General features: G+C 55.2%; 12 protein-coding genes across 12 annotated transcripts; 5 read left to right on the top strand and 7 right to left on the bottom strand.

Annotated features, from left to right (window-relative positions):
- Nucleotides 1-112: 112 nt before the first annotated feature.
- ACRALDRAFT_206423 (uncharacterized protein) lies at nt 113-897 on the bottom strand (the record flags this gene model as incomplete). The annotated part of the gene is made up of 5 exons (XM_071022032.1): nt 113-154; nt 232-322; nt 394-511; nt 593-621; nt 671-897. The coding sequence occupies 5 exons, from the start codon at nt 895-897 to the stop codon at nt 113-115; spliced, it is 507 nt and encodes a 168-aa protein (XP_070878448.1).
- Nucleotides 898-1,036: 139 nt separating this feature from the next.
- Nucleotides 1,037-2,252, bottom strand: ACRALDRAFT_2014709 (uncharacterized protein; the record flags this gene model as incomplete). Its single annotated transcript, XM_071019786.1, has 12 exons — nt 1,037-1,084; nt 1,114-1,200; nt 1,233-1,296; nt 1,380-1,399; nt 1,436-1,478; nt 1,513-1,556; nt 1,605-1,641; nt 1,674-1,710; nt 1,739-1,821; nt 1,895-2,045; nt 2,107-2,206; nt 2,241-2,252. 12 exons carry the CDS (start codon nt 2,250-2,252, stop codon nt 1,037-1,039), a joined length of 726 nt encoding a protein of 241 aa, XP_070878447.1.
- Nucleotides 1,963-5,709, bottom strand: ACRALDRAFT_1039414 (uncharacterized protein). The gene is made up of 8 exons (XM_071015136.1): nt 5,337-5,709; nt 5,193-5,291; nt 5,016-5,039; nt 4,579-4,605; nt 3,255-4,417; nt 2,919-3,179; nt 2,424-2,828; nt 1,963-2,342 (listed from the first exon to the last, which is right to left on the bottom strand). Exons 1-8 carry the CDS (start codon nt 5,365-5,367, stop codon nt 2,277-2,279), a joined length of 2,076 nt encoding a protein of 691 aa, XP_070878446.1. The 5' UTR covers nt 5,368-5,709; the 3' UTR covers nt 1,963-2,276.
- Nucleotides 5,710-6,149: 440 nt separating this feature from the next.
- Nucleotides 6,150-7,414, top strand: ACRALDRAFT_206425 (uncharacterized protein; the record flags this gene model as incomplete). Its single annotated transcript, XM_071022033.1, has 10 exons — nt 6,150-6,174; nt 6,211-6,220; nt 6,261-6,322; nt 6,364-6,427; nt 6,457-6,636; nt 6,700-6,742; nt 6,806-6,837; nt 6,875-6,964; nt 7,056-7,257; nt 7,370-7,414. The coding sequence occupies 10 exons, from the start codon at nt 6,150-6,152 to the stop codon at nt 7,412-7,414; spliced, it is 753 nt and encodes a 250-aa protein (XP_070878445.1).
- Nucleotides 6,814-8,766, bottom strand: ACRALDRAFT_1079447 (uncharacterized protein). The gene is made up of 3 exons (XM_071018905.1): nt 8,610-8,766; nt 7,921-8,543; nt 6,814-7,837 (listed from the first exon to the last, which is right to left on the bottom strand). Exons 1-3 carry the CDS (start codon nt 8,694-8,696, stop codon nt 7,489-7,491), a joined length of 1,059 nt encoding a protein of 352 aa, XP_070878444.1. The 5' UTR covers nt 8,697-8,766; the 3' UTR covers nt 6,814-7,488.
- Nucleotides 8,767-9,193: 427 nt separating this feature from the next.
- On the bottom strand, nt 9,194-10,055 carry ACRALDRAFT_1067750 (mitochondrial 54S ribosomal protein uL16m; the record flags this gene model as incomplete). The annotated part of the gene is made up of 3 exons (XM_071017480.1): nt 9,194-9,372; nt 9,430-9,571; nt 9,630-10,055. 3 exons carry the CDS (start codon nt 10,053-10,055, stop codon nt 9,194-9,196), a joined length of 747 nt encoding a protein of 248 aa, XP_070878443.1.
- A 259-nt stretch (nt 10,056-10,314) lies between these two features.
- ACRALDRAFT_1047213 (uncharacterized protein) lies at nt 10,315-14,042 on the top strand. Its single transcript, XM_071015487.1, has 4 exons — nt 10,315-10,608; nt 10,660-10,695; nt 10,749-13,349; nt 13,405-14,042. Exons 1-4 carry the CDS (start codon nt 10,463-10,465, stop codon nt 13,721-13,723), a joined length of 3,102 nt encoding a protein of 1,033 aa, XP_070878442.1. The 5' UTR covers nt 10,315-10,462; the 3' UTR covers nt 13,724-14,042.
- Nucleotides 14,043-15,203: 1,161 nt separating this feature from the next.
- On the top strand, nt 15,204-17,511 carry ACRALDRAFT_1067752 (uncharacterized protein; the record flags this gene model as incomplete). Its single annotated transcript, XM_071017481.1, has 5 exons — nt 15,204-15,642; nt 15,712-16,093; nt 16,155-16,167; nt 16,326-16,731; nt 16,814-17,511. 5 exons carry the CDS (start codon nt 15,204-15,206, stop codon nt 17,509-17,511), a joined length of 1,938 nt encoding a protein of 645 aa, XP_070878441.1.
- A 228-nt stretch (nt 17,512-17,739) lies between these two features.
- ACRALDRAFT_1039424 (uncharacterized protein) lies at nt 17,740-19,249 on the bottom strand. The gene is made up of 2 exons (XM_071015137.1): nt 18,804-19,249; nt 17,740-18,714 (listed from the first exon to the last, which is right to left on the bottom strand). The coding sequence occupies exons 1-2, from the start codon at nt 19,086-19,088 to the stop codon at nt 18,268-18,270; spliced, it is 732 nt and encodes a 243-aa protein (XP_070878440.1). The 5' UTR covers nt 19,089-19,249; the 3' UTR covers nt 17,740-18,267.
- Nucleotides 19,250-19,684: 435 nt separating this feature from the next.
- On the top strand, nt 19,685-20,884 carry ACRALDRAFT_2094539 (uncharacterized protein; the record flags this gene model as incomplete). Its single annotated transcript, XM_071022673.1, has 3 exons — nt 19,685-19,747; nt 19,832-20,397; nt 20,482-20,884. The coding sequence occupies 3 exons, from the start codon at nt 19,685-19,687 to the stop codon at nt 20,882-20,884; spliced, it is 1,032 nt and encodes a 343-aa protein (XP_070878439.1).
- A 437-nt stretch (nt 20,885-21,321) lies between these two features.
- ACRALDRAFT_2038288 (uncharacterized protein) lies at nt 21,322-22,593 on the bottom strand (the record flags this gene model as incomplete). The annotated part of the gene is made up of 4 exons (XM_071020862.1): nt 21,322-21,415; nt 21,498-22,216; nt 22,360-22,364; nt 22,467-22,593. 4 exons carry the CDS (start codon nt 22,591-22,593, stop codon nt 21,322-21,324), a joined length of 945 nt encoding a protein of 314 aa, XP_070878438.1.
- Nucleotides 22,594-23,149: 556 nt separating this feature from the next.
- On the top strand, nt 23,150-25,151 carry ACRALDRAFT_1047220 (uncharacterized protein). The gene is made up of 2 exons (XM_071015488.1): nt 23,150-23,414; nt 23,476-25,151. The coding sequence occupies exons 1-2, from the start codon at nt 23,267-23,269 to the stop codon at nt 24,834-24,836; spliced, it is 1,509 nt and encodes a 502-aa protein (XP_070878437.1). The 5' UTR covers nt 23,150-23,266; the 3' UTR covers nt 24,837-25,151.
- Nucleotides 25,152-25,360: the final 209 nt, after the last annotated feature.

The following is a 25,360-nucleotide window of genomic DNA, read 5'->3' as shown; positions in this document are numbered from 1 at the left end:
GGACGCGCGGGGGGGCTCGGGGGCCCGGTGTGGACGAGGGTGGTTGGTAGGTGACGAGATCGTCAATAGTTGATGTTAACGAAATGAAGAATTATCCGTTGGTTCTAAAATATTAGAGGAACGGGCCCGAGTTGAAATGTGATGATGGGGAGGACTAGCGATGAGAGTTGGACCGGGGTGGAAAAAGAGAAGGATTGCTGGAAGTGCTAGTAATAATACTTGAAGACCAACAAACCAACCAACTTGCAAAGCAACACAAAAGCTGATGGAAAGCGCCACGCTGGGGAAGCTCGAAACTCTCCTGGGAGGTGCTGACGAGTCCCTGAGGGGAGGAGACAAAGAGAGGCAGGGGCTACGTAATGTATCGTCTTGGCATATCGGGCTAGCTGAAACTGGGGCTTAGCTCGGTCGGAATCTGAGGAAGGCGGGACCCGCGTCTCAGTCTCGGTACTTTGCTGACGCCGGCGTGTACGCCAATTTGCCATGAGTAGCAAGCGTATTTCGTACACTACTTGTACCATATATGTACATGAGCACCTTCCGATAAAACTGACGGTTACCTTATCTAGGAAGGTACGAACTACACGCAAACCTTGAAAGTCTTCAACCCCATCGTTACTTCTCAAGGTTCTTCAGAGAACGGAATTTATAGCGCCCATTTCAATCCCACCGCATCCCCAAACCGTACTGCGGCAAGGGGCTGGCTGGGTCCACACAGCTGCGCCAGGTACAACGTAGGTACGAATATGAGTAAGCTGGCCAAATACCTGTGAGATGAGGCAGTCGCATGGCGCACAACACTTTGTGGAACGACAAACCATGAACATTGAATTTACCAAAGTTGCGAAGCGCCTTCTTTGCCACGGGGCAGTGCAGTCCTCGTAGCTCGATTCCCATGTTTACACAATTTAGTGTATACGAAAGTGTATGTATACATACCTAGGTAGTGTACTTCGTACAAATCAGTGAATAACATGCGTTTACGAATCGTCTCGTCGGTTTATCTATAATCGTTTTGGTTGGCTGTTCGTTCTGCTCAGTGGTCCAAGAGCGGCTGGGCCCTTGGCCTCCGAACCATCCAAGCCTATCACGAAGAGTTTTTGCAAAGGGTACATCGTACAAAGTATCTGTACTACGCCGCATCTCCGTCTGAACTCTGCCGCGTTCCGTACGCTCTTCGGGCTCCGATTGGCTCCCAGCCTACAGGGTCTCACGAGCACCAGATTACTAACATCTTCAACGAGTTGCTGTAATTTTGTCCGGGGACAACGGGACAACCCAATGCTGCAGACTGGACTTTCAACAACGTCATGTCAGTGGTCGCGGAGCCGTGGAGGTCCCCGATAAGTTGGTTGACGCTGGATTAACGGGAAATCAACTTGGCCTCGATCATCTCGATCTACGACGTAGGCCGGATCCAATCGATAACCACAACCTCATCCAGCCAGTAGAAGTCGAGGCACCATGTCTTATTCGTCCTTTGGAATTGACTAGGACCAGGGATTTCATTACGCAAATCTAACTTTGGGGCTATTCGGTGCAATGTCTCGATTCCACTGCATGGCAGGTGTCGTAATAGAGGCGACCCCCGGTACTTCGCAGACTGGGGGGCCGATTTGAATAACCGACAGTCTCGGGCAGCTTTCGGGGTTCAACAACTATAGAGACGTGACCGAGGGCCTGCTTCGAATCCCGGGGGGTCCGTAGCATCTGGGCAAACATGTTGCATCAAATCCACCATCCTGGGCAAACTGTGAAACCCCATGTGGAAAGCAGAGGACGCCTTCCTCGCAAACAATCGACTCCATGTCAATATGGCTTCTGGACGAGTCTCGAAATCGTTCATATAGAATTATAAACCCCTCAAGAAATCATTATTGATCATACCGGCAACCTGATTCCATTAATTGACGAGTGCCGACTAGTTGGCAATTCATTGATCGTATGCCAAGGAGGCGCAGCCGCGAAAAGAATGATATTGACGCCTTTCAAGCAGGCTTCTTGGTGGCGGTCTGGGGCCGCAATGACAGGTTGAAGATGTGGGTCTATTACATTTGAACAAAGCCTAATGCAGGCCAGTCTAAGAATAATCCAAACAGCCCAAACCATCCACGACACCGCTGTTGGGATGTCGAACAGTAATCGAGAAACAAGTCATCGCGCCCCGGACACCAATATATACATTACAAAACATGCTATCATTTAACTTCAATCAAGGCAGGGCATCTCTTTCATCGTACCAAGTAGGTCATGTCAAGCACACCACCCCAACGTCCCTATTTCTTGGACTTGCTTTCGTGTACAATAGTGAGGACGGTTTCCACAATCGACGGATCAGATAGCTGCGAAGCGACCGGTTAGCCTTGGCGCATATTCTTGAGTGCGGAAAGAAATGACGGAGAGAGACATCGAGAAGCACATACCGAACTGACGTCGCCTAGCTGATCATCCTCGCCCGCCAGGATCTTCCGCAGGACGCGGCGCATAATCTTGCCCGACCGGGTCTTGGGCAGGTCTGGCACGATGTAGACCGCCTTGGGCGCCGCGAAGGGACCAATGCTCCTGCGCACCTGCATGATGAACTCCTTGCGCAGCGCGTCGCTAGCATCGCCTGGCTGCTTGAGACTGACGAAAGCGTTCACAGCCTGGCCCGTCAGCTCATCCGCGACGCCTACGACGGCGGCCTCGGCAACAGCATGGTGCTCGAGGAGCGCGGCTTCAATCTCGGCCGTGGATAGACGGTGACCCGAAACATTGACCACGTCGTCGACACGGCCGCGGATCCAGTAGAAACCTTCATGGTCTCGGGCAGCGCCGTCGCCAGTGAACTGGGAGAACGGTAGGTCAGCACGAGGCCGTCGGGGGTTGGGGGGGACTAGTCCATCCTTCAAAAAGGGGGGGACGAAATAAAAACATACATAATAGCCCTTGTAGACATTCAAATAAGTGTCCATGTACTTCTTGTGAGCACCATAGACGGTGCGCGCCATACTTGGCCAAGGTTGCTTAAACGCCAAGACGCCTTCGACGTCGTTGCCGTGAATCTCCTCGCCCGATACGGGGTCGATGATAGCCGGCTCAATACCGAAGAAGGGGAGCGATGCGCTGCCGGGCTTGGTGGGAGTAACACCGGCCAGAGGAGCGATGACGTTGGAGCCCGTTTCTGTTTGCCAGTACGTCTGAAATATAGTGTGAGCGCAAAGTGAAAATAAAAATAAAAATAAAAATAGAAAATAAAGGGGTTCCGAACTCACATCAACAATCTGCGACTCCTCCTTGCCGACAACCTCAAAATACCACTTCCAGACTTCCGCCGCAATAGGCTCGCCGACGCTGCCAAGAACCCGAAGATGCTGCATCTTGGCCCTGACATGCTCGTCGCCAGCGCGCTTCAGCAGACGCAGAGCCGTGGGCGCCACATAGAAATGGGTAATCTTGTGTTTCTCAATAATGTCCCAGTATCTGGAAAAGGAAGGGTAGGCAGGCGTGCCCTCGAAGACGACGGTGGTGACGCCCAGGAGAAGAGGAGCGTAGACAACGTAGGTGTGGCCGGTGATCCAGCCGACGTCGCCGCCGCAAAAGTAGCGGTCGCCGTCGTGAATGTCAAAGACGTATTTCCCGGTGGCCGCCGCACCCACAAGGTAGCCTCCCGTGGTATGCATGATTCCCTTGGGTTTCCCCGTCGATCCCGAGGTGTAGAGGAGGAAAAGGGGGTCTTCCGAGTTGACGGGAACGGGGGGGAAGTAGGCGGGCCACTTCTCGACCTCCTCGTGCCACCAAAAGTCCCGGCCTTCCGTGAAGGGAATATCGGCACCGGTGCGCTTGTACACGAGAACATGCGACACGCCGGGGCACTGCTTCAGGGCATCGTCGACAATCTTCTTGGTGCCGATCAGCTTGCCGCCACGCTTACCCTCGTCCGTGGTGATGACGACCCTGGACCCGGCGTCGATGACACGGTCGCGGAGGGAGTCGGAAGAGAAGCCGGCGAAAACGACCGAGTGCACGGCCCCGAGACGCACACAGGCCAGCATGGCGACCAGGGCCTCGGGGATCATGGGCATGTAGATGGCGACGGTGTCTCCCTTGCGAACACCCATCTGCTTGAGCGTCCAGGCGATTTGCGAGACGTCCCGCAGGAGCTCGCCGTAGGTGACATTGCGGCCGTCGGTGGGCTCGTCGGCCTCGTAGGTAATGGCGACCTTGTCGGCGTCTTTGAAGGCGTGCCGGTCGACCAGGTTGTAGCAGGCGTTCAGGGTACCCTCGAGGAACCACGCACTGTCGCCTCCTGCGAGACTGCCGGAACGTACGGTTTGGAAATCGGTATACCAGGAGATGAGTTCGCGGGCCTTGGTTCCCCAGAACTTTGTGGGATTGGTGATTGATTCCTTGTACAAGGTCTGATACTCCTCTAGGCCTAAGAAGGGGGGGATTCATGTCAGCTCCTCGTGACACTGTCGTGGCGCCAGTCGAATCGTAGGGCCGAAATCGGGAGGGGTTCAAGAAGGGGGTTCCCGAAGGGGAGGGGTGCAATGGTTGTCAAATTCCGGGGTGGGACCGGGGTTGAGGTACACTCACAGTTAATGTGGGGCTTCGCGGTATGCTCTGTAGGAGTCGAAGGAAGAAAATGTTAGCACTGAACAAGCAATTGGTTGATGATTGTCCTTCGCCTCCATTTTCCTTTTCAAGACGCTTCGCTCTGTTCCCGTCCGAAGAGAAACGGGGTAATTCTGGAAACTGAAAGATCCCTTCTCTCGCTCTTTTTCTTTTTTTTTCCCATCTCACTCGCGATTCACGTCGCCAAGAAAGTGTGGATCCCAACGGTCCTGTGGGCCCCATGCAGCGTCAAAGCTCCAAGAGCTAGAGGGAAACTCATAAAAAAAAAGAAAAAAAAAAGGAAGAGAGCCGCGGGTACTCAGGGGTGGCAGGATCGGACGGGAACTTCTCTCGACGGAAATCGGAAAACGCGAGGGAGAAAGGGTCAATGGGTTGCTCCTCAGCTAGTCAGGACGTACTCTCAAACATCTTTCGTGGTGGATCTAACATGGGAATAAGTCGAGTCAGCCATCACGTCTGCTCTGCTGCAACGAGCTGATAGCCTGCGGCGATTCTGTTCGCATATGGAAAAGAAACCGCACGTAGGCTGGGAACACCACAATGGATGTAAAGGCGGGGGCTTCGTCTAAGCTTACGGTAGGTATCAACTTCGTGGGCTTCGGGAACGGCGGATTCGACTGCAGCGGATGGGGCGGGCGCAGCCACGGCGGCAATGGCTGCAGCAGGTATTTCGGATACCACGGGTGCATCCTTCAGCGCAACCCGAGGAGCTGCTGCCGCCTGAACCGTGTGAGAATATACTTGAGACATGTCGGTGGGAGAGCGTATGTGAAATAGAGGTTTAGAAGAGGGAAGTGAAAATGGCCCGGGCGGGTTCGGAACGGGAGTATCGATGCCGGTTTTCAGGAGTAATGATTAAGACTTGAACGTAGAGAAGGCTAGATGGAGGGTAAGAGGGTGGCTCTCAAGTCGCAGGGGGTTGTATCGGAAGGAGGAGGAGGAGAGGAGGAGGAGGAGGCGTCGTTATAATCGAGGTAGTAGTCTGGGTTTCGCGTTACAGGCGAGGGCGTCGCGATGGCGGTAGGCTACCGGGGAAGAGATACAGGAATAAAAGAGAAAGGACAAGGAACACCACGACGCCAGAATCAGGGGGACGCGATGGTGGGGAGGGAAGCCTTATTTTATGAGCTGGGTGGCAACCGCATTTAATTAGTATTCTAGCCCTCCAACTTCCGGTTCAACGAGGGTCCAGGATGTGCCGGTAACGGACGCGGGATGAGCGTCAATTATTATGCATAGAAGGGAGGTACGCTGTAGGCACGTTGCGATGGGCGCGCGCCGTTGGGTGTGCGGATCCAGGACCTGAGCGAGTAGTTCCCACTTGGCCGTTGAGCTTGCCCAAAAGAGTTGGTTGCTACTCTGCTTGTTGGGGACAGGACGTGAACGTTGAGGTGTGGTGAGGGTTTGAAAGGTGTAAGTTGAGGTACGAAAGTACTTTGTGGGTAGGTGAGACTTCCCTACCGTTAGACCGGGGAAAACCCCCATCGCCGGGACCTTTTTTCCTTTGCCCCGAGGGGGAGCCGACGGTTAACATGTCAAATCAGCTCCTCCCTGCAGGTTCATGATGGTAATGCCTCGTGGCAAGAACATGAGGATTGTATTGGTACAATATATTTAGCATCTCTGTACGTGGCTGCATGTAGTTACCCTCACCACGCGCGGGTGTATTGGGGTGGTGTGTGGTACCTGCGCTACTTGTTCCATTGTATCGGGGACCGATGATAAGGTAGAACTACACACTTGTAGTCCTGTCGACCCCAATGGCCCTTGACTCGCTACAACGCATTTCAACCCTGCAACCTGGCAAAGGGTTCACCGACATACAACACTCTAATACAGCACTTGGAGATGGTCACCGGACCTCCTATCGTGGCAACATACGGAGGGTTCTGGTTTCGCAAGACAAGACTCCCAGATGACGGCATCGGATCATAGCACGGTCATCCGCCCTTTGTTCGCACAGCTAGTCGACGATCAATTGAGCGACACCCAGTACCAGGACAAACTGCGGCGGATAGCGTAGATGACGGAAGGTGATTTCAACTGTCGCTACTGTAATCATCGGTTGACCGCTTGTCAAAGTTCCATACACAACATGAACATCATAACATCCCATTCATTAGATGTGTTGTAAAATAGGTATAGAGAGGGACTACCGAGGTATACGAAGTACTCAGTAGTTCTGCAGACAGAATTCGCATTTCAGCAACCAAAAGCCTTGTTCGCATATAATTATCTCCCATGGTTTCGTCTGCAGAATCGCGCTCCCGCAGGCATCATCAGACAATCTTCCACATGAATCATGTGGTGTCAAGTGGCAGATCAACATCTGCGAATCTCTAAAGGGGTGAACGGAACTTGTCACTTCACCTCGGATACTTACTGAGTATTTAGGGCCACCGGCCGATATCCCGGCTAAGCTCATCTCGGTGACGTAGCCCACACCCGAGCCCCCTTTCCCCCGCGTCCCCCGGAAATGTCCCCACCAACTGTCCGTCATCCCCGGGGTCTCCATCACACCGATTCGCAACCCGCGTTGCAGTCAACGTGTGGCTCCTCATAGGAAACGACGAGCCACAGATTGTCCCAGAGAGGAAAGGAGTGTCGCAGCTGGTATTTTGTTTGCAGTCATATGCTCGGGTGCGTCGGGGTACGAATAAATGGACGAAGGGAAGAGAACCTAGCGCCTCCGTTTTCTGGTTTGCTTGCCTATATCGGCCTGCACCACATATACCGCATCTCTGCATCTTAGTCGATATGCCGCCTTGCCTTTTGCTTGCATGTCACTCAGAAATAGCCCCAAACGCCGTGACTCCTTCCTAACATCCCATTCAATAACAGCTGACAGACACATCCTGGCTTGGCCCCTTCTCAAAGCTCCATGCTCATCAAATACATCTCGATGATCCTCATGAATTTGGCCACAAAGGCTTCTAGGTGGAAGATGACCTTTGTGCCCATCCGGATGCGGTGCTCGTAAACAGCCGACCATTTTATCACCTCGGGCTTGAGCGCGTCGTCGATCATCGGTATCAGCTTGAAGGTGAGCGTCTTGAGGATGGTCGTCGCCGGAATGCAGTGCGTTAGGAGGTCGTAAAGCTTGGCCCGCACCTGCAGGATCCTCGCCGGCGTGTGCTCCTCCATGATCTCCTTGGCGACCTGCCCTATTAGAGCCTCCCAGTCTGGCGGCGGAATTCTTGTCGCTTCTGTAACTTTCTCGCTGTACCAATTCGTCAGCCCCCCTGCATTTCCCCTGCCGATTTGCCGGAATGGTGCAAAAATGAGATTCAGGATGCAACTTACTTTTGCGCATGCACCGACTCGTACATGAGAAGCGCCCGTCGCAGATTCCGCCCACTCTCCTGCGCTATCCGCATGTGCAGCCCAGGCACAGCGGGCCACCCTTCCCGCTCCGCGCTGGATGCCAGCACGTCGCATATTTCCTCGTGTGTCGGCGCCGCAACCCGCACGAGGAGCGTCCGTGACCGGATAGGCGCGATGATGTTGGCCGTGGAATTGGCCAGCAGGATGAGCCGCAGGTTGGGCGAATACTTCTCCATCGTGCGGCGGAGTGCCGCTTGCGCGTCGCGTGTCAGGTGGTCTGCCTCGTTGATCACTACCACCTTGAAGCGCTGCCGTGCAGCCTGGTCCACCTGCTGCGTCTGGGCCACCTCCTTGAGCAGATCTTGCACCACGACACGGTCATAGTTGCCCACGTCCGACGGTGTGATTTCGAGATGGTAGTTGGATGCCACAATGTTGAACTCCAGCTTGCGATTGCTTGTCGTCTGGAAGACGCGGGCGTCAATCTTGATCTTCTCTACCCCAGGCCCGTAGAGCTCTTTCAGTGTTGCCACGATCCGCGTTTTCTTGCCGGCGCCCGAGGGTCCGTAGAAGAGAAGATGAGGGAAATCGCCGCTCTGGGCCTGCAAACCAGAATATAGCGTTAGCATTCATGTCGGCGACCTTGGCTCCAAATCTTTCTTGCGTACCAAGGAGCGTAATCTTTCGGACAATTCCTGGTGATACGTAAGGGCATCCAGCGAACGTGGCCGGTGCTTGTCTAGTATGAGGGCCATTCTGTCCAATTTTCCGTCTCAGGTAAGCGATTGGCGTTGACTGAATGGTAGGTGGTGGTTTCTGGTTTCCTGCTCGATGGTTACGTTAAACTGAAGCAACTTCAAATTCGGGACGCGACTTTCACGCGTAAAGTGGTATCCCGCCAAGACCCACCTCTTGCATGTGGCTGTGCATCGGAGCGAGAGTACTCCGTACTTCCGTACCATTCCGAGTCGTAGGCGACGGACGGGACGATAGACGACAGAGGACAGACAGACAACTACAAATGGTCTGTTTGCTGCTGAAGCATACCCAATTTAAAAAAAAAAAAAAAAAAAAAAAAACTCGCTGAGCATGGTTCTTTATGTATATGCAGCATGGATACAGGTAAACGTATACATTCAATAAGACAGGGTTTGGTTCTCTTGTTGATACATGGTCCATTCGCGACATCTGCCTCCTCTTGTACACACACTGTCTAGCTTCGTTTTGTACACACACCAACCATATACACCTATCAGACCGGAGCAGATGGAGAAGCACCAGCGGACCCGGTTGGTGTTGTCGGAGCCTGCTTCAGTGCTTCTGTAGGAGGAATCTGCCTCCTGGGCCGCTTCAGATCTTCTAGTGTGACACCGTCCAATTTCGTAATGCCGACGACTGGCGGCTCGCCCTTGTGCACGAATTCCCATTGACCTAAGAGACAGCATTAGTGATCATGTCCGTGCCTAGGACGTGCCAGCTTCAACTTACCAGGCAGCTTGTTCCCAGCTAGACGCATTGCATCACGCGCAACAGCCTCGTGAAGCATTCCCTTGATCTCGAAGACAATCTGGCTGACGGCCACGCGAGCGGCCCAGTGGTCGAACGTGCCCTTTCCTTTACCCATACGCATCTGTCACGCCTAGTGAGCATACGTGGTCCTCTGGATGGTGTTTTGCGAACGTCCTCACCTCGTTTCCGGACACATAGACGCCCACGTTGCAGCAGACCCTCTTGTACAACCGGTACTTCTGTCCACGAAGCCGCATCTTGATCGTGTCCTCGGCGTTCTTGAGCTGTTTCGCGCTGATCCGTCTATGGTGGTCCGTCATGCGCAGACCATAGTCGCCCCATATTACGGTCGTTCCCTTGGTCGAGCCTCCCGTCGGCACGCGCGGACGTCCCTTCATCATCTTCTTCGTACGGTCAATCGACGGTTCGAGCCAGGTGCCCTGGCGAGCTGTTGTCGACGAGAACGGCCGGGCATTTTGCTTGGACTGCGATGCTGCTGCAGGCACAGACAATTGTGGTCGAATCGATGCGGTCAGTGTCCTCGTCGTAGTGGGTGCCGACACCCGGAGGCCCTGAAAGGCATTGAGCAATGCCGTAGGCCTCATGGTGATAGAGTTGGTCGTCGTAAGCAGTGCCGATGTCGAGGTGATCATCTGGCGCCTGGGATTTTTTTGATGCTGCGCGAAAAGTGGTCAGTGCATACAGCTGGGCGATAGCGCGGGCACGTGACTTGGTGTCACGCATGGGCAGTTGGACGGTAAACGGTGTGGCTAGTGTCGTTTGGGTGGGTCATTACGCCACCGTTGATATCCTGCCGGGATGACGGCGCGTTCTGTTCACTCCTTCGCGTCACCAAGTCCTAGACGCAATCTGACTTTGAACACTCCCTCTCTTCACCCATTGGGGGTTTCCAATACTTGTCCCTGAACCAGAACACTCAGACATTGAGTGATCGCAGGCCTTTTTCCCCTCTCCTCTTTTCCTCTAGAACTGGGATCGCCGTCTTCCCACCATGGCCGATATCCGGTCTTTTTTTGGCCCCAAGAACGGCGCACCTCCAAAATCGGCTCCGAAAAAGAAGGCAGAAGAGCCGCCAACGGGTAGACGGAACAGGAGAGTGGTCGAAGACAGCGATGACGATGATGATGCTGTCGTAGAGTATGATATTCTGTCCACAAGGATTGAATAGAGCCGCTAACGACCTCGTAGGCAGAAGGCCCCGAAAACAGCTCCAAAGAAGGCAAAGTAAGTCTTGGCTCAATGACGGCTAACGGTTCGTTGCTAAGATTCTTTTGCAGAAAAGAAGAGTCTGATGGCGTCGAGATTACCGCGAGCCAATATTTCGCTTCCTCCAAGGCCGGCAAAGGTTCAAAAGCACCCGCGTCTCCTACACCCAAGGCCAAAATACAAGTCGAAAAAGAGGCCGGGGTCAGGAGCAGTCCCAGAAACAAACCTACTGCGAAAGCCCCTGATTCCAATGGCAGTGCTCACGTGGGCTCGAAGAAGCGCAAAACCACATCCTACAAGTCGTATGACCTAGACCACGGTGCATACCAGGACGACGAAGCCGAGGACGATGGAGATATCTTTGCTGCTGATGCGGCGGGAAGAAACAAGCGGAAGAATGACGATTACGTCGAGGATGAAAGTGAAGACGAGGATTTGCCCAAGCCGAAACGGATTGCGTCTCGGAGCCGCAAAGCCGCTGCTACGCCCCCGGTCAAGGATGAACCCACACCCAAGCCTAGGAAGAGGAAGAGCCCAGAGCGAGAGCTGGACGAGTCCGAAGAGGAGAAGCCTAAGAAGAAACAGGCGCCTGCGAAGCGAGCTCCCAGGACCAAGAAGGCCGACGAAGCCGAGGATGCTTCATATCAAGCCATCCTGGATGACATTCCCACTGTTCGGCCTCCCACGCCTCCGCCGAAAGATCCCAATGTCAAGTTTGACTGGAGAGCTGCCAAAGGCGGAGGCAACAGCGCCGCTGCACCCTCACACCCTGGCGGTGCCGACATTCCCGAAGGCGAGGATGAGTGTCTAACGGGACTTACCTTTGTTTTCACCGGTGTGCTCCAGACGATTGGGCGCGAAGAAGGCCAGGCACTGGTCAAGCGATATGGCGGAAAGGTGACAACGGCACCCAGCAGCAAGACCAGCTATGTCGTCTTGGGCGATGACGCTGGGCCCAGCAAGCTGAAGAAGATCCGGGACTTTGGGATCAAGACCATTGACGAGAACGGCCTGTTCGAACTCATTAAGCGTCTCCCTGCCTATGGAGGTAGCGGCAAGGGAGCGGAGAAGGCGAGGGAGAAGAAAAAGAAGGACGAAGAGAAAATGAGGCAAGAGGCCTTGGAGATGGAGCGAGAAGAGAAGGCTCGCAGAGCGGAGGCCGAAAAGGCCGCAAAGAAGGCCGCCGCCGCACGGGGTATGACGGCCGCTGCCCCCGTGGCTCCTTTGGCTCAGTTGTGGACGACCAAGTACGCGCCTACGCAACTGAGCCACATTTGCGGAAACAAGGCGCAGGTGGAAAAGATTCAGAACTGGCTCCGGAACTGGCCGAAGCACAAGAAGTACAACTTTCAGAAGAGAGGAGCCGACGGTATGGGCGGTGCTCGTGCCATCATCATCTCCGGGCCTCCCGGCATAGGAAAGACGACGGCGGCGCATCTGGCTGCGAAGCTGGAAGGCTACGACGTGCTCGAGAGCAATGCGAGCGATACGAGAAACAAGCGGCTCGTCGAGGAGGGCGTCAGCGACGTGATGAACAACACATCGCTTCTTGGCTTCTTTGCCGGCGAGGGAAAGAAGCCGGACGCGGCCAAGAAGAACATTGTTCTCGTCATGGATGAAGTGGACGGCATGTCGGGGGGCGATCGGGGAGGCGTTGGCGCCTTGGCCAAGTTTTGCAAGAAGACCGAGGTTCCCCTGATTCTCATCTGCAACGAGCGGCGACTGCCCAAGATGAAGCCGTTCGACTTTGTGGCTTTCGACGTCCCGTTTCGGCGACCCACGGTGGAGCAGGTCCGATCGCGCATCATGACCATCTGCCACCGCGAGGGCTTGAAGATGCCGCCGAACGTCATCGACGCGCTCATTGAGGGCAGCAACAAGGACATTCGACAAATCATCAACATGGTCTCGGCAGCGAAACTCGATCAGACGACGATGAATTTCGCGCAGGGACAGGCCATGTCCAAGGCGTGGGAGAAGCACATCATCCTCAAGCCGTGGGATATCTGCCAGAAACTGCTCGGCGGGGGCATGTTTGCCCCGAGCAGCAAGTCGACCCTCAACGACAAGATTGAGCTGTACTTCAACGACCACGAGTTTACGCCGCTGATGGTGCAGGAAAACTACCTCCGCACGAAGCCCATGGCGCTGAACAACAAGGGCTACAGTCCGCGGGAGCAGAGGGTGAAGGCGCTCGAGCTCTTCGACTGCGCGGCCGAGAGCATCAGCGACGGTGACCTGGTGGACCGCATGATCCACGGGTCGCAGCAGCAGTGGAGCCTCATGCCCACGCACGCCGTGTTCAGCACGGTCCGGCCGGCCAGCTTCATATCGGGCCAGCTGATGGGAACCCAGTTTACGACGTGGCTGGGCAACAACAGCAAGGCGGGCAAGCTGAGCCGATACGTCCGCGAAATCCACGCGCACATGCGGCTGCGGTCGTCTGGCGACGCGAACGAGATTCGCCAGCAGTATCTCCCCGTTCTCTGGTATCAGCTCATCCACCGGCTGTCTGTCGAAGGCAGGGACTGTATCGACGAAGTCATTGAGCTCATGGACAGTTACTACTTGACGCGGGAGGACTTTGATGCCATCAAGGAACTGGGGCTGGGCCCCCACGCCGAGGAGAAGGTGGATATTGAGACGCAGACCAAGGCGGCTTTTACGAGAACGTGAGTACTACCTATGACACATGTCCTTCAAGTCATACTAACGCCAGCCCTGCAGATACAACAGCATGCCCCACCCAATACCCTTCATGAAGGCCAGCAACGTCCTGGGACCGAAGAAGGTGGCCAAGGAAGCGCCGGATCTGGAAGAAGCCATCGAGGAGGAGGATGAAGGGGAACTGGAGGCTGCGGATGTTGTGGAGGATGACGAGCTCGATCTGAAGAACGACAAGTACGTCAAGCAGCCCAAGAAGAAGGCGGCAAGGGCGACGAAGAAGACGGCCAAGGCGAATGACGGCGAGGATGAGGACAGTGGTGCCAAGGCCAAGAAGGGGCGCTCCAAGGGTTCGACGGCCAAAGGACGTGGCAAGAAGTGAGCATGTCATGATAGACTATTCAGAGGGAGTATCGCTTTGTTTATGCTTTTTCTTTTGGTATGGCAAGGACAATGTTGGTGGTATGGTATAGGGGTGGTATAGGGGTGGTTGGACATGATATTGGTGTCTCTACAGCTATTCCTGGCATCACATCAGGACCATGTAATTCAGATGGCAGAGGCAACTTGTAACAGACTCATAGATTATTAGCAAACATTCACAGATGGGAGAAGAATATGCTCTATCAACATGATACTCTGGGTATGGCAAGATGGGAGAACGTCTCTTGTCATAGGCACTACACATAGCTTAACGCGTCTTTGACATGGTATGCTAAGATAAAGATGCCAAGTTAGACAGGACTGAGTAAGATATGGCTGTTAATGCTTTCCTTGCTTCTTCAAGTTGCTATCTTAACTGAAGGGCTTATCCCTGACTTACACGCAGGTGATGGCTTTGTGATGGCTCTTCTTCTTGGTTAACTTCTGCTGAGTCCCGCTACTTTTATCTTGCTTATAGATTACGCAGCTTGGTTATGATAGGCCTTCTCTATATTTCCTAACTTCCAGTTAAGACTCTCCTGGCCCGTCGACTCGTATAATCACCAGGGCATATGAGGGCTTTGCAAATTCTGACAGGAACACAACGGATGCATCACTCATTTGTTATGAAGTTTCACCGGCCAAGAGATTACTCGATATGAAGTGTAAAGAAGGGCTTAGAATCACGCTCTTGTTTACTTGATTCATCCTCACAACACGTCTCTGTGCTTTCTATTCTTTGACCATCTTACTCACAACACTGCTCCCTCTTTATACCATCGCTTGTTGTTGATCCCTTTCTATCCTCCTGACCTTGATATTCCGAGCCTGCCGAGGCGGTGCTATTGAGACATTGTGCCATCGAGCTATTGTGCTCTTTTGCTATTGTGTTATTGCCTCGTTCGTTCCACCTTCGCTACTGATTCCTGGCTTCCTTAGTATCGGATCGAGTCCGCAGCTCCTCAGCAAGCAAAGAAACAAAGTTGAAGGATCCCTACGGTTTCCAGTGCGTTGCCTCTGGGAAACAACTCTTTCCCGTTGGGAGATCAAGAAGAGCAAAGGCAACCTCTCATCGGAAAGTCGACAAGAGTAGCTGCCAAAGGCACTGGATCATGACGATGAAGAATAACACGGGAGAACAGTATGGTGGACGCTCTTCTGCTGGCAAGGAAGCCAGCTCCAAGAAGAACCACGCCCGTGGCAAGTCGGTTTCGAGCTTCCTCCATTCGGGCGATGGCATCTACCCTCCACCCACAAGCTTCCGTTTCCCCTCGCAGCCAGCTTCCTAGCATGGAGCTGATGCTGCTCGGGACTCGGAGACTCGGGAGGATACCATTGGCCTGGCCATAGCGGATTATGACGACGGCCAAACTGACGCGCCCGAGTTCTTTGATGGACGCCATGCTCATGAAACTTCCGACGGCGACTCGTATGATTCCATGGGCCTTGTTCCTCTTGAGGACATGATCCGGAGCATTCCCAGCTCGGAGGACTGGGAGACTGGCATGGAGAGCCATCTGGCTGACGACGAACAAGACCAAGATATTGCTCCCAAGACTCCTCAGCGGGAAGAAGGTGCTGTTCATACCGGCAAACCTGCCCGTCGACCGTCTCTAGAAGAGATATATAAATTCACCACTGAGCAGTGGCTGGATGACAACGAAGAACCGGATGGTTGGTATCCTATCAATGGCAGCGACAGCGACAGCCTGTCAGACCCCTTGGACGCTGTTGACACCGGCCAACCCGCCCGTCGACCTTCTTTAGAAGAGATCTACAAGTTCACCACGGAGCAGTGGCTAGATGACAACGAGGAACCGGACGGTTGGTATCCGATCAATGGAAGCGGCAGCTTTTCAAACCCCTTCGGCGCGGCAGGTGAGCTTCATCCAGATCATGGCTCAGTTGACTTTGAACCATTCGAAGCGGTGGTGAATTATACCCCAGCCTATTTTTCGGCGAACTACCAAGGAAGAGTAGCCAGGCATCGCGCTTGTCAGCCTCAAGCCGCCCGGGGTGCCGTCTACTCGCTGAATACCCGTGACTGGGCCGACTATGGAAGCGCTCTCGTCGACTACGTCGCCGAGGCCGAGACGAACCCGACGGTTCCTGGGTGCACAGCTGGTCAATTTCATGCCCAGAATTGGACCTTTGGCGCCTCTGCCTTCACTGCGTACGCTGCCATGCGTGGTTCCGGCATGGAGACGGGCAACCCGCTCCAGACCTGGATGGCGGTGAAGGGTATGGAGCGTCACGATCATGACCACGACCACCAGCAACAGGGCGCAAAGGACAAGGCCGACGGCTTCAAATTTGGACAGTTAAGAAGGTGCGTCCCCTAAAGAGTAGTGATGGATCCCCGAACTTAACTGACCCACGACCGAACGTAGTTTCACCACCGAGGTTGAAGTGGCCCTTTGGGAGAGATCCTTGGTCCATGAGGACAACCGCCAGGAGCGAGTCGAGATTCCTCGACCCAAATACCAGCATTTAAACCCACCCGAGAGTTTTGAATATCCACATCACCTCGTGTCATCGATCAATGGTATTGCTGCCGATAGCTGGGAGAGAGCAAAGACTTTTGGTGGGTCTTGATCCTCGGCCAGAGTCCCCGACTTATGCGACGAGAGGACGTTGAGCAGCTGACGAGTAGAGCAGAAGAGGAGTACGACATCTCGGACGACGAAGGATCGCCCCCCTCGGGTCGTATATCACCTTGTACGTTCCGCGTCCTGGCCGAGGGCTGCAAGCGCTGGGAAGATAGCCCTGCCAAAGACCACAAAGTCGAGATGCCTCCCGGAACGCGACGACTTCGACCCGAGACTCCCCCGCCGGGCGACGTGCCAAAATATCGCCGTGACCGCCTCTGCCGCAAGTCTACCCTTCAGCGAGATGTGGAGGACGGTGACTGCATCTCTCCCATCTACTCCGTGACTGAGAACCCAAGCATCGTCTACACGCCTCCCGGTAAGTCCTACACCCTCCACTCCCCCTTACACATCTCCCCACGTACCTCACGTCCAATGACCATCAGCTGACAGAATCCAAGGCCAGTTTAACGCGTTCGCCATGCGCAACTGGCAAGACGGCATGTACGACCGTATGGACCCACTGGGCGCCCAACGACTGCGCGAGTTCCAGTTTACCAACAGTGCCGCCCCGGAAATCACCAGGCCCGACCACCCAGCCCCGGTCCCCCCTCCCAGCAACACGGCGCCCAACTCAGACGACCGACCGTACACCGCAGCAGAAGTGCAAGCCGCCCTGTTCTCCCCGCAAGCGCGGCCCCTGGGCGACCAAGGCACGGCGCCCGAACACGCAGTGGCAGTGATCCAAGTCCACTGGCAATGGGCAGCCCAGATGCGCGACGCCGCAGCGCAGCAGGCACAGCGAAACCAGGAGGCCCGGCAGCGCATCGCGTCTCTGCGAGCCGAGCTGCGCGACATGCGTCTCTGCGTCGACCACGTCCTGCAGGCGCGAGAGGCCCGGCGCATCGAGCTACGGAACCGCCGCATCTTGCGCCAGGTCAGCGCGCACCTCCGCGAGATTAGGGGCGAGGCCCAGCGTCGCAGGGAGCAGCTCTGCCTTAGCCTCGACGAGGCGGCGCAGCTGGAATGCGAGGAGCAGGTCCTCGCGGCGGATGTGAGGACTGAAATTGCGCGGTCTGGCCTCCCTGATGCGGAGGCGGTGCGTGCCGAGGCTGGACGCGAGTTTCTTGAGCGATTGATGGGCTTGCGGGATATGTAGGTTGCGAGGGAGTGAGGGAGGGCGAGAAATGGGGAAACTTACATCGGAGTGATTGGAGGGTCGGGTGCTGGGTTCACGTACTGCGTCTGGACTGGTTGCTGCTGGACCTACTGCGTGTCAATGTTTGGATTTGACTCGCTTTGGTCTGGGTCTGGAGATGGTGCGGTGTCTGGACGGGAATCGGTGAAGCGGACGAAGAAGGGCGGAGGAAAGATCAACGCCAAATTTGTAGAATCATGTCGCAACAATGTTGGATATTAACGCCGTCGCTTGTCCTCGTGAATAGGCAACTGTATGGCTAGGCAGTGTCTAGGCGGTATGAATGCCATCGCCTCTGGATATGATATTGTAGGAAGCTATAGACTTTTCTTTCTCGTTGATCCCGTATTATCCTATCCCCGGTTTTATACCACATGCCGTCGTACAAACTGTAGTACAGATATTATCTCGCACCCGCCAACCGTCATGAGAGGAGCATTGTACATATGGGGGCTGCAGTACCGCCGTTTGGCAGTACGCCACCCGCTTGAGAAAGAAAAGAAGACTAGTTGAACATTGGATATAATCGTACACGGCCGCGTTCCTCGGAAAGATGTACATTGTGAGAGAGGCAGCCAAAAGTCGGCTCGTAATGTGCGAGCTCGATAGTTGGGTAGTTTGGGCGCTCAATAGTCGAGAAATTGGGCACCGGGATGTGACATGACCATGCCTCTGGCAAGTCAATCGAGTCGGCATGGAGGAATTGCTAAGACTGAATTATTGGTTCTTGACGACGCCGACCTTGGCGGCCCGCAGCACGCGCCCGTTGAGCTTGAAGCCCTTCTGCTGGACGAAGAAGACCTGGCCATCTTCCTGGTCGGGCTGCGGGGTCATAAAGGTGGCCTCGTGCTCGTTGGGGTCGAACTTGTGGCCGGTGGGGTCGACGCGCTCGAGGCCGTGCTTCTTGAGCGTGTTGAGGAGGATGCCCTCGGTCATCTTGAGGCCCTCGTACAGCTGGGCCAGCTCCTTGGACGCCTCGTGCGCATCCTCGGCCGCCTTGGTCTTTTCCTCCGGCACCATGCCCAGGGCGCGGTCTAGGTTGTCGACCGAGTCGACGAGGTCCTTGGCGAAGGCCTGGATGGCAAAGTCCCGAGCCGCCTTCATCTCGCGCGATGTCCTGTCCTGGAGGTTGCGGAAGTCGGCGATGGTGCGGAGGCACTTGTCCTATGAGGTGTTAGCAGTCATGTCATTGTTTTTACTCGTCTTCTTTGGACGAAGCGAGCGAGCACAATGAGATTGAGAGTAAGACGAACCTTCCAGTCAGAAACCTCCTTCTCCTTGGCCTCCAGCTGCTTCTTGAGGGTCTCTAGCTCGGAGGTGCCGTTCTCCTCCTTTCCTGCCGCCTCGCCTTCTTTGGCGTCCTTCGACTCGGCCTCTGCACTATACCATCTTGTCGCCACTGTCGGGGTGGCTCGGCTAGCCCTTATCCTGAAAATAGGGCTGGTCTGGAACTGGGAACGGAGAAGTGCTTGAGACGCAGGGGCTTTGGCAGCTGAGTGGGCAGCGCGAGTGCCGCTAACAAGAGCTCGTCGTAGCATTGTGATGAAAAGGGGGAGGTGTGTGTGTTGTAAGGGTAGAGGGGGAAAAAAGGGAAGAATTGGTAAAGAGATGCAGGTTTCGGAGTGTCGCGTGGACTTTGAGGTTGTTGAGATGGGAAATGCAGGTCAGGGTAAATCTGCAGACTCGAGTTGAAATTTTAACGGGGACCGTTTTCTGGGGCGGACGGTTGTACCCATATGTACTTTTAGCTATGTATTGTAATTACGTATTGCCGGTGCCGGCCCGTGCTCTATTACTCCGGACCGGGAAATTGATATCACGGAGGAAAAGCGAAAATCTGCGACCTTATCGATAAGCCATATACGTTAGGTCACTAATAGTACGTACCGTTGATGGAAACATGGCGATGCGCCGCCAGTCGTGCTCCTGTCCATTTAGCTTCAGCCTTGCGCCTCTTCTATACGTGCACAAAGAAAATCCTCGACAGACGAAGACGCCTGCTCATCACTTCGATTCTATCCACTGCATACCCCCCGCCTGATCCCACGGCCCTCCGCAACTCAACATTCGAACCGCCAACTACCCAGACATCCTGACCAGGAAGCCTGGAAAGAGTCCCACGGAGCGAATTATCATGGACTACGACGCGATGATGCTGGACGGCGATTCCGCCGGTCCATCCGTCAAAATCTCCAACGTATGCGCCTTCCCGTGACTGTGTCTTCCTTATTCATCATTATCAAGACGCACAGCGGCATACTGATGGTGAACGCCTGGTTAGACCGAAAGAGACCGTGTCGTATTCAGCCTCACCAACTGCGACCTATCCTTCGCCAACGCGATACGGCGCGTCATCCAAACCGAGGTCCCCACCATCGCCATCGACATCGTCGAGATTGAGACAAACACATCAGTCCTCGCCGACGAGTTCATCGCCCACCGCCTGGGCCTCATCCCCCTCGATTCGAAGGACGCCAGCAGCTTGCTCTACTCACGAGACTGCGACTGCGAGCAGTACTGCGACAACTGCAGCGTCAAGATCACATTAGCCGCCAAGTGCACGTCCGACGAGGTCATGAAGGTCTACGCCAGCGATCTCGTCGTCGACAGCTACCGCCAGAACGCCACCATCGGGAACCCCATCATCACCGACCCGGACAAACTGGGCACCCTCATCTGCAAGCTGCGCCGCGGCCAGGAGCTCAAGCTTTCATGCATTGCCAAGAAGGGGGTGGCCAAGGAACACGCCAAATGGATGCCGACAGCGGCCGTGGGGTTCGAGTATGATCCGCACAACAAGCTGCGCCATCTGGACCTCTGGTACGAGACGGATCCTGTAGCGGAATGGTAAGACTTCCACCTCGTCCCATCCAGTTGTGCAGGAAGGAAACGAAAAGAAAAGAAAAGACAGTTGCTCACCCCTCACCTTAGGCCGAAGAGCAAGAATGCCGACCAGGAGGACCCTCCTCAGGAAGGGGAACCGTTCGACTACCACGCGAAACCCAACAAGTTTTACCTCGACGTGGAGAGCACCGGCAACCTCGAACCCGATCAGATCATTCAAGAGGGCATCAAGGTTATGCAAGAAAAGATTGCCCTCTTACTGCACTCGCTCACGGGAGAGGCCGAGGAAGGAATGAACGGAGACTACGAGCCGCGGAGCCCCAACATGGGCGGCCTCGACGAACCCGGTTGGAACGACCAGGGCTACACCACCCCTTACAACGACGGCGGCGGCGGCAACATGAGTTCCTGGGGCGGCAACACGACGACTACCCCATACCATTCCAGCACCACACCGTACGGGGTCCCTGGTCAAAATGGATGGAGCTGACGAGGTGCAACGGCGTTTCAGGTATTGACGTTTCACGGTTGTATAGCGGCGTTCTTTGGTAGTAAAACAGGGGAGCAGTGGGTGAAGAATCTCTCTGTATAGTAGACCGGAAGGCAAAGTTGACTTGACGTTACGCATTTGAGAAGAGATGAGGCCAACAGGAGAATCAGTTTAGTATTTTCTGTGCACGCCCCTAAGATAGAACATGATGATTTTGTTGAGAATGCACAATATGTTGACATGGCCCAGCAAACTCAGCACCCCTCGCGCTCGACTTGTGCCAAAAGCTGTCTGGAAGGTGTAGAAGAACTAGTAAGCCAGGCTAAACAGAAAGAAATACCAACTAACGCCTAGTATCGATTTCGGCTCGTCTAATGCCGCATGCATGTTACGTGTGTATTAGTAGTAGCAGGCCCCGAGCCGTTTGATGCTCTTTTTTACTGCGCCTGTTTAACAGGGTCTTCTATGCCGCGAACCTTTCTATATGCCTTGCGGTGCATTTCTAGGAAGATAAATGTACAGACAGTTTGCCTGGAACGATCCGAGTCAGCCCGTTACTTGGAGGTTTCGGGAGGATTCCGAACGATAGGGATAATTCTTTTTTGGCACTTACGGTCCGAGTCGCAAGAAGCTGGGCACCCAGCCCCTAAACATCCACCGCAAACCCTCCTTGGCGTAGATGGTGCGCAGGGTGGTCAGGAGACCATCCGAGGTAGAAACGGTCATGATGCGCGTCTTGACGACGTCGATGGGGCTGGTGACGGTGGCGGCCATGGCGCCGGCGAGGAAGGAAGCAGTAAAGTGGGTGGTCAGGTTGTCGCGCAGCGGGGTGTGGCGGAGAAGCAGGCCCTTGATGGTATCGTACGAGGCGAGCTGGGAGGCGGTCATGGCGACGGCGCGCGTGCTGTTGGGCAGGGCGCCGCGGAACCAGCTCCGGATGCCCTCCTCGCGGGCCATGCGGACGAGCCCGTCAAAGGCGTGGCGGTAGCCGCGACGCTCCTGCGGCGGAAGCGCCGCGTCCTGCTGCATGCGCACGTTGAGGACGTCGGCCGGGTTGCCGGCTAGGCCGCCGATGAAGCCCGAAAAGGAGGCGATGGCCACCAGGACGGGGAAGGACGGCTGCTTGTTTTTTCCCTTCTCCTCGAGGCGCTTGCTCGCGCGCGTCTTGAGCTCTTCGTAGACGCCGAATCGGACGGTGGAGTAGGTCAGTTGCCGGAGGAGGGAGGCGGATAGGCCGGCGTAGAGACCAAATGGGCCATCGTTTCGGAGGATGTGAAGGAAGGTCCCGGTCATATTCTTCGGCGCATCAGGGCGGCGGACCTGGAGACGGACCTATAAGGGCAGTTTGGTTAGTTGGGAGTGTGACGCTGAGCTAGGTTATTCGTCGCAGGGTCCATCCTTCTGGCACTCTCCCTTGAGAGGAGCGCACCGAGGTTCTTACTAGCCAGTCAACAATGAGGCCACCAGATGCTTACCTTCACTACAAGACATAGTTAGAATGGCATTGATCACCGTAGAGAAGGGGGAATATGACCTGGGCAGCTAGCCTGCTACCGCTGGGCCCAACATGGAGAGAACGTACAGAGGTCGAGGGGATGGGTGACACAGGCAGCCATACTGCTGGCGGTGCCACCGAACCAGAAGGGGTAGTGAATGACATGGCTCTTGGCCGGCACGGCAGTGGCCTTGTTGCTTCCCTGGCCAGCCATCTTAGCCTGCGACGCCGATTCCCAACTGATTTCTGGGGGATAGAAGCTATCTTGGCGGGCTCCACGCACAGCAGCGATTATTGTACACCGTCGAATTCCAAGGGGCGACAGTGGGGTTGGCTCGCGCTAAGGTTATCCATGCCGGGTCAATCCGATTGAGATTCGATTTGGAAGCAGGAAGGTGAGGTGTGAGTGAAAACCGGTGAGAGCATACGCGCTCGGTGTCGTTATCAACGTGATGTGCCGAGAACGGACTGATAAGGTGGACAGGACCCCTTTGGCGTTTTCTAGGTATTATGTATTTCTTTTCTTTTTCTTTTCTTTTTTTTTTTTTTTTCTTACTGGCCTTCTCCGATTTATAGTTGGATCCACCCCGACGTCATATTTCTCATTCCAGGGGTCTGGGTACTGATACCAAATACGTTGTGCCTCCATCCGTTAGTCATAATCGGCTGAGGTACGTGCCAATTGACGGACCCTGTTTTTATCCGTATCAACGCTAGGTGGTCTGTGTCACTCCATCGGTAGAAGCTCTTTTTGCGACTGCGACAGAGAGCGTCCCTGTTATCGTGGACAACGACCTTCTCCTGGGTTGCTAGGTCACTACATTCCCTGTGTCTTGATGCATTAACACTGTCCCATCGGCAGTGTGCAGTCCCTTATACACACGACAATGCAGAGTTCCAGGATAACAAGCCGGCAACTGCGCACCTTGACTCGAGTTTCTCGTGCTGGTGCGGCAGTACCCAGGGCACACGTATTGCCTCGGTCTACACCATTGCAGCGGCCTCAAACCCATTTCTGGCGAAGCTATTCAACTGGTGGGCAGGAATTGATCTTGGTTGGGAGACAGAGATGATATATCTAACTCCCATCTTGCAGGGTCATCGGCCATCTCCAGAGACCTCCAGTCAAAAAAGACCGTTACCGTCAACGGCAAAGAATACTCAACCGACGATGCCTGGTTCAACGTTCCTCCCAATGTCCTCGCCGCCACGTCGCGCAAGCTGCACTTGCAAAAAGATCACCCAATTCACATCACCCGAAAGATCATCGAGTCCCAATTCCCCCAGCCGACCTACCGTTACCACAACAATTTCGATCCCGTCGTCTCCACGCACCAAAACTTCGATTCTCTAGGCTTTCCTCTGGACCACCCCGGTCGAGCCCGCTCAGATACCTACTACATCAATAAGGATACCCTGCTCAGGACACACACCAGCGCACACCAGGCACAGACCTTCAAGGCCAATCTCAGCGAGGGCTACCTGGTCAGCGCCGATGTGTACCGGCGGGACGCCATCGACCGGAGCCACTACCCCGTGTTCCACCAGATGGAAGGCGCGCGCATGTGGGATCGGTCGAAATACGCCGACGGCGCCGTTGCCGACGCGATATGGGCCGACGTGAACAAGCTGCCCAAGCACGACATTGCAGTGGAAGACCCGAACCCGCCGTACCACGCCGAACGGAACCCGCTGCAGGCGGACGCGCACACCCCCGCCGAGGCGGAAGCCATCGGCGCCCATCTCAAGCGGTCGCTGGAACTCATGGTGGTGGAAATCTTCACCAGGGCCAAGGCCGCCGCCGCGAAGGCCGATCCCAACTACAAGGACGAGCCGCTGCGGGTCCGGTGGGTCGAGGCCTACTTCCCCTTCACCAGCCCCTCGTGGGAGCTCGAGGTGTACTACGCGGGCGACTGGCTCGAGGTGCTGGGCTGCGGTGTCGTCAAGCAGGAGCTCTTCGTCAACGCCGGGGTGCCGAACCAGCTGGGTTGGGCGTTCGGCATCGGGCTGGACCGCATCGCCATGCTCCTCTTCCAGATCCCCGACATCCGCCTCTTCTGGTCCCAGGACGAGCGCTTCTCGAGCCAGTTCACCGGCGTCTCCGATGACCTCTCGTCGCTGCGCCGCTTCGTGTCGTTCTCCAAGTACCCGGCCTGTCCCAAGGACGTGTCGTTTTGGCTGCGCCCCGTGTCGGCCGCCCGCGGCAACCCCAGGGCCAGCGCGCAGGACTTCCACGAGAACGACGTGATGGAGATTGTGCGCGACGTCGCCGGCGACCGGGCCGAGGATGTGCGTCTCGTCGATGAATTCACGCACCCCAAGACGGGCCGGCGCAGCGTGTGCTACCGGATCAACTATCGGAGCCTGGAGCGGACGTTGACCAACGAGGAGACGAATGACCTCCATAGCGAGGTCACCCGGAGGCTGGTCGACAGGCTGGGTGTTGAGATTCGGTGAGCTGTAACGTGGCCCGTCTTGTGACGAGTGGCCGGGACAGCCCGTGTATCATCCCCTGGTCATTCCCTGGTCATCTCCATGTACTATTCTTTATTGTATCACCAGCCATGTACAATTACGTCTCACCTACGCAACATAGATTCGATTATACGTGTCTACACCTCTCGGTCACACTTCAGAGCCGCACGCCACCCACGGCTCTGCCTCTTTACAGGAAGATAATGGAATGGGAATCTGAAGGAACATTTACTTGAAGCCAAATTATTGTGAATATGGTAATTACATGTCGAGGCGACTGGCCTGGCACTCTCAACTACGAACAGATGGACGTATAAGACGGGGCTGCGAAAGCAATAGTCTGAAGGACACAGCCTGAGGCAGCACCGAAGAAAGGCTTCGAGGGAGGCGGTGCTTCATCTCTCAACTAAACCGTATCACAACTGGCATTGCACCAAGGCGAACCCGATCACAGCCTCGCCGGTATCCTCGTGTGACATGCCAGTCGCTTGCTGAGGATCGGCTGA

The sequence above is a fragment of the Sodiomyces alcalophilus genome (assembly GCF_042370955.1).
Source record: "Sodiomyces alcalophilus JCM 7366 unplaced genomic scaffold ACRALscaffold_1, whole genome shotgun sequence".
NCBI lineage: Eukaryota > Fungi > Ascomycota > Sordariomycetes > Glomerellales > Plectosphaerellaceae > Sodiomyces > Sodiomyces alcalophilus.
Note: the sequence above shows the minus strand (reverse complement) of the source record. Positions and strands in the feature narration are given on the sequence as shown.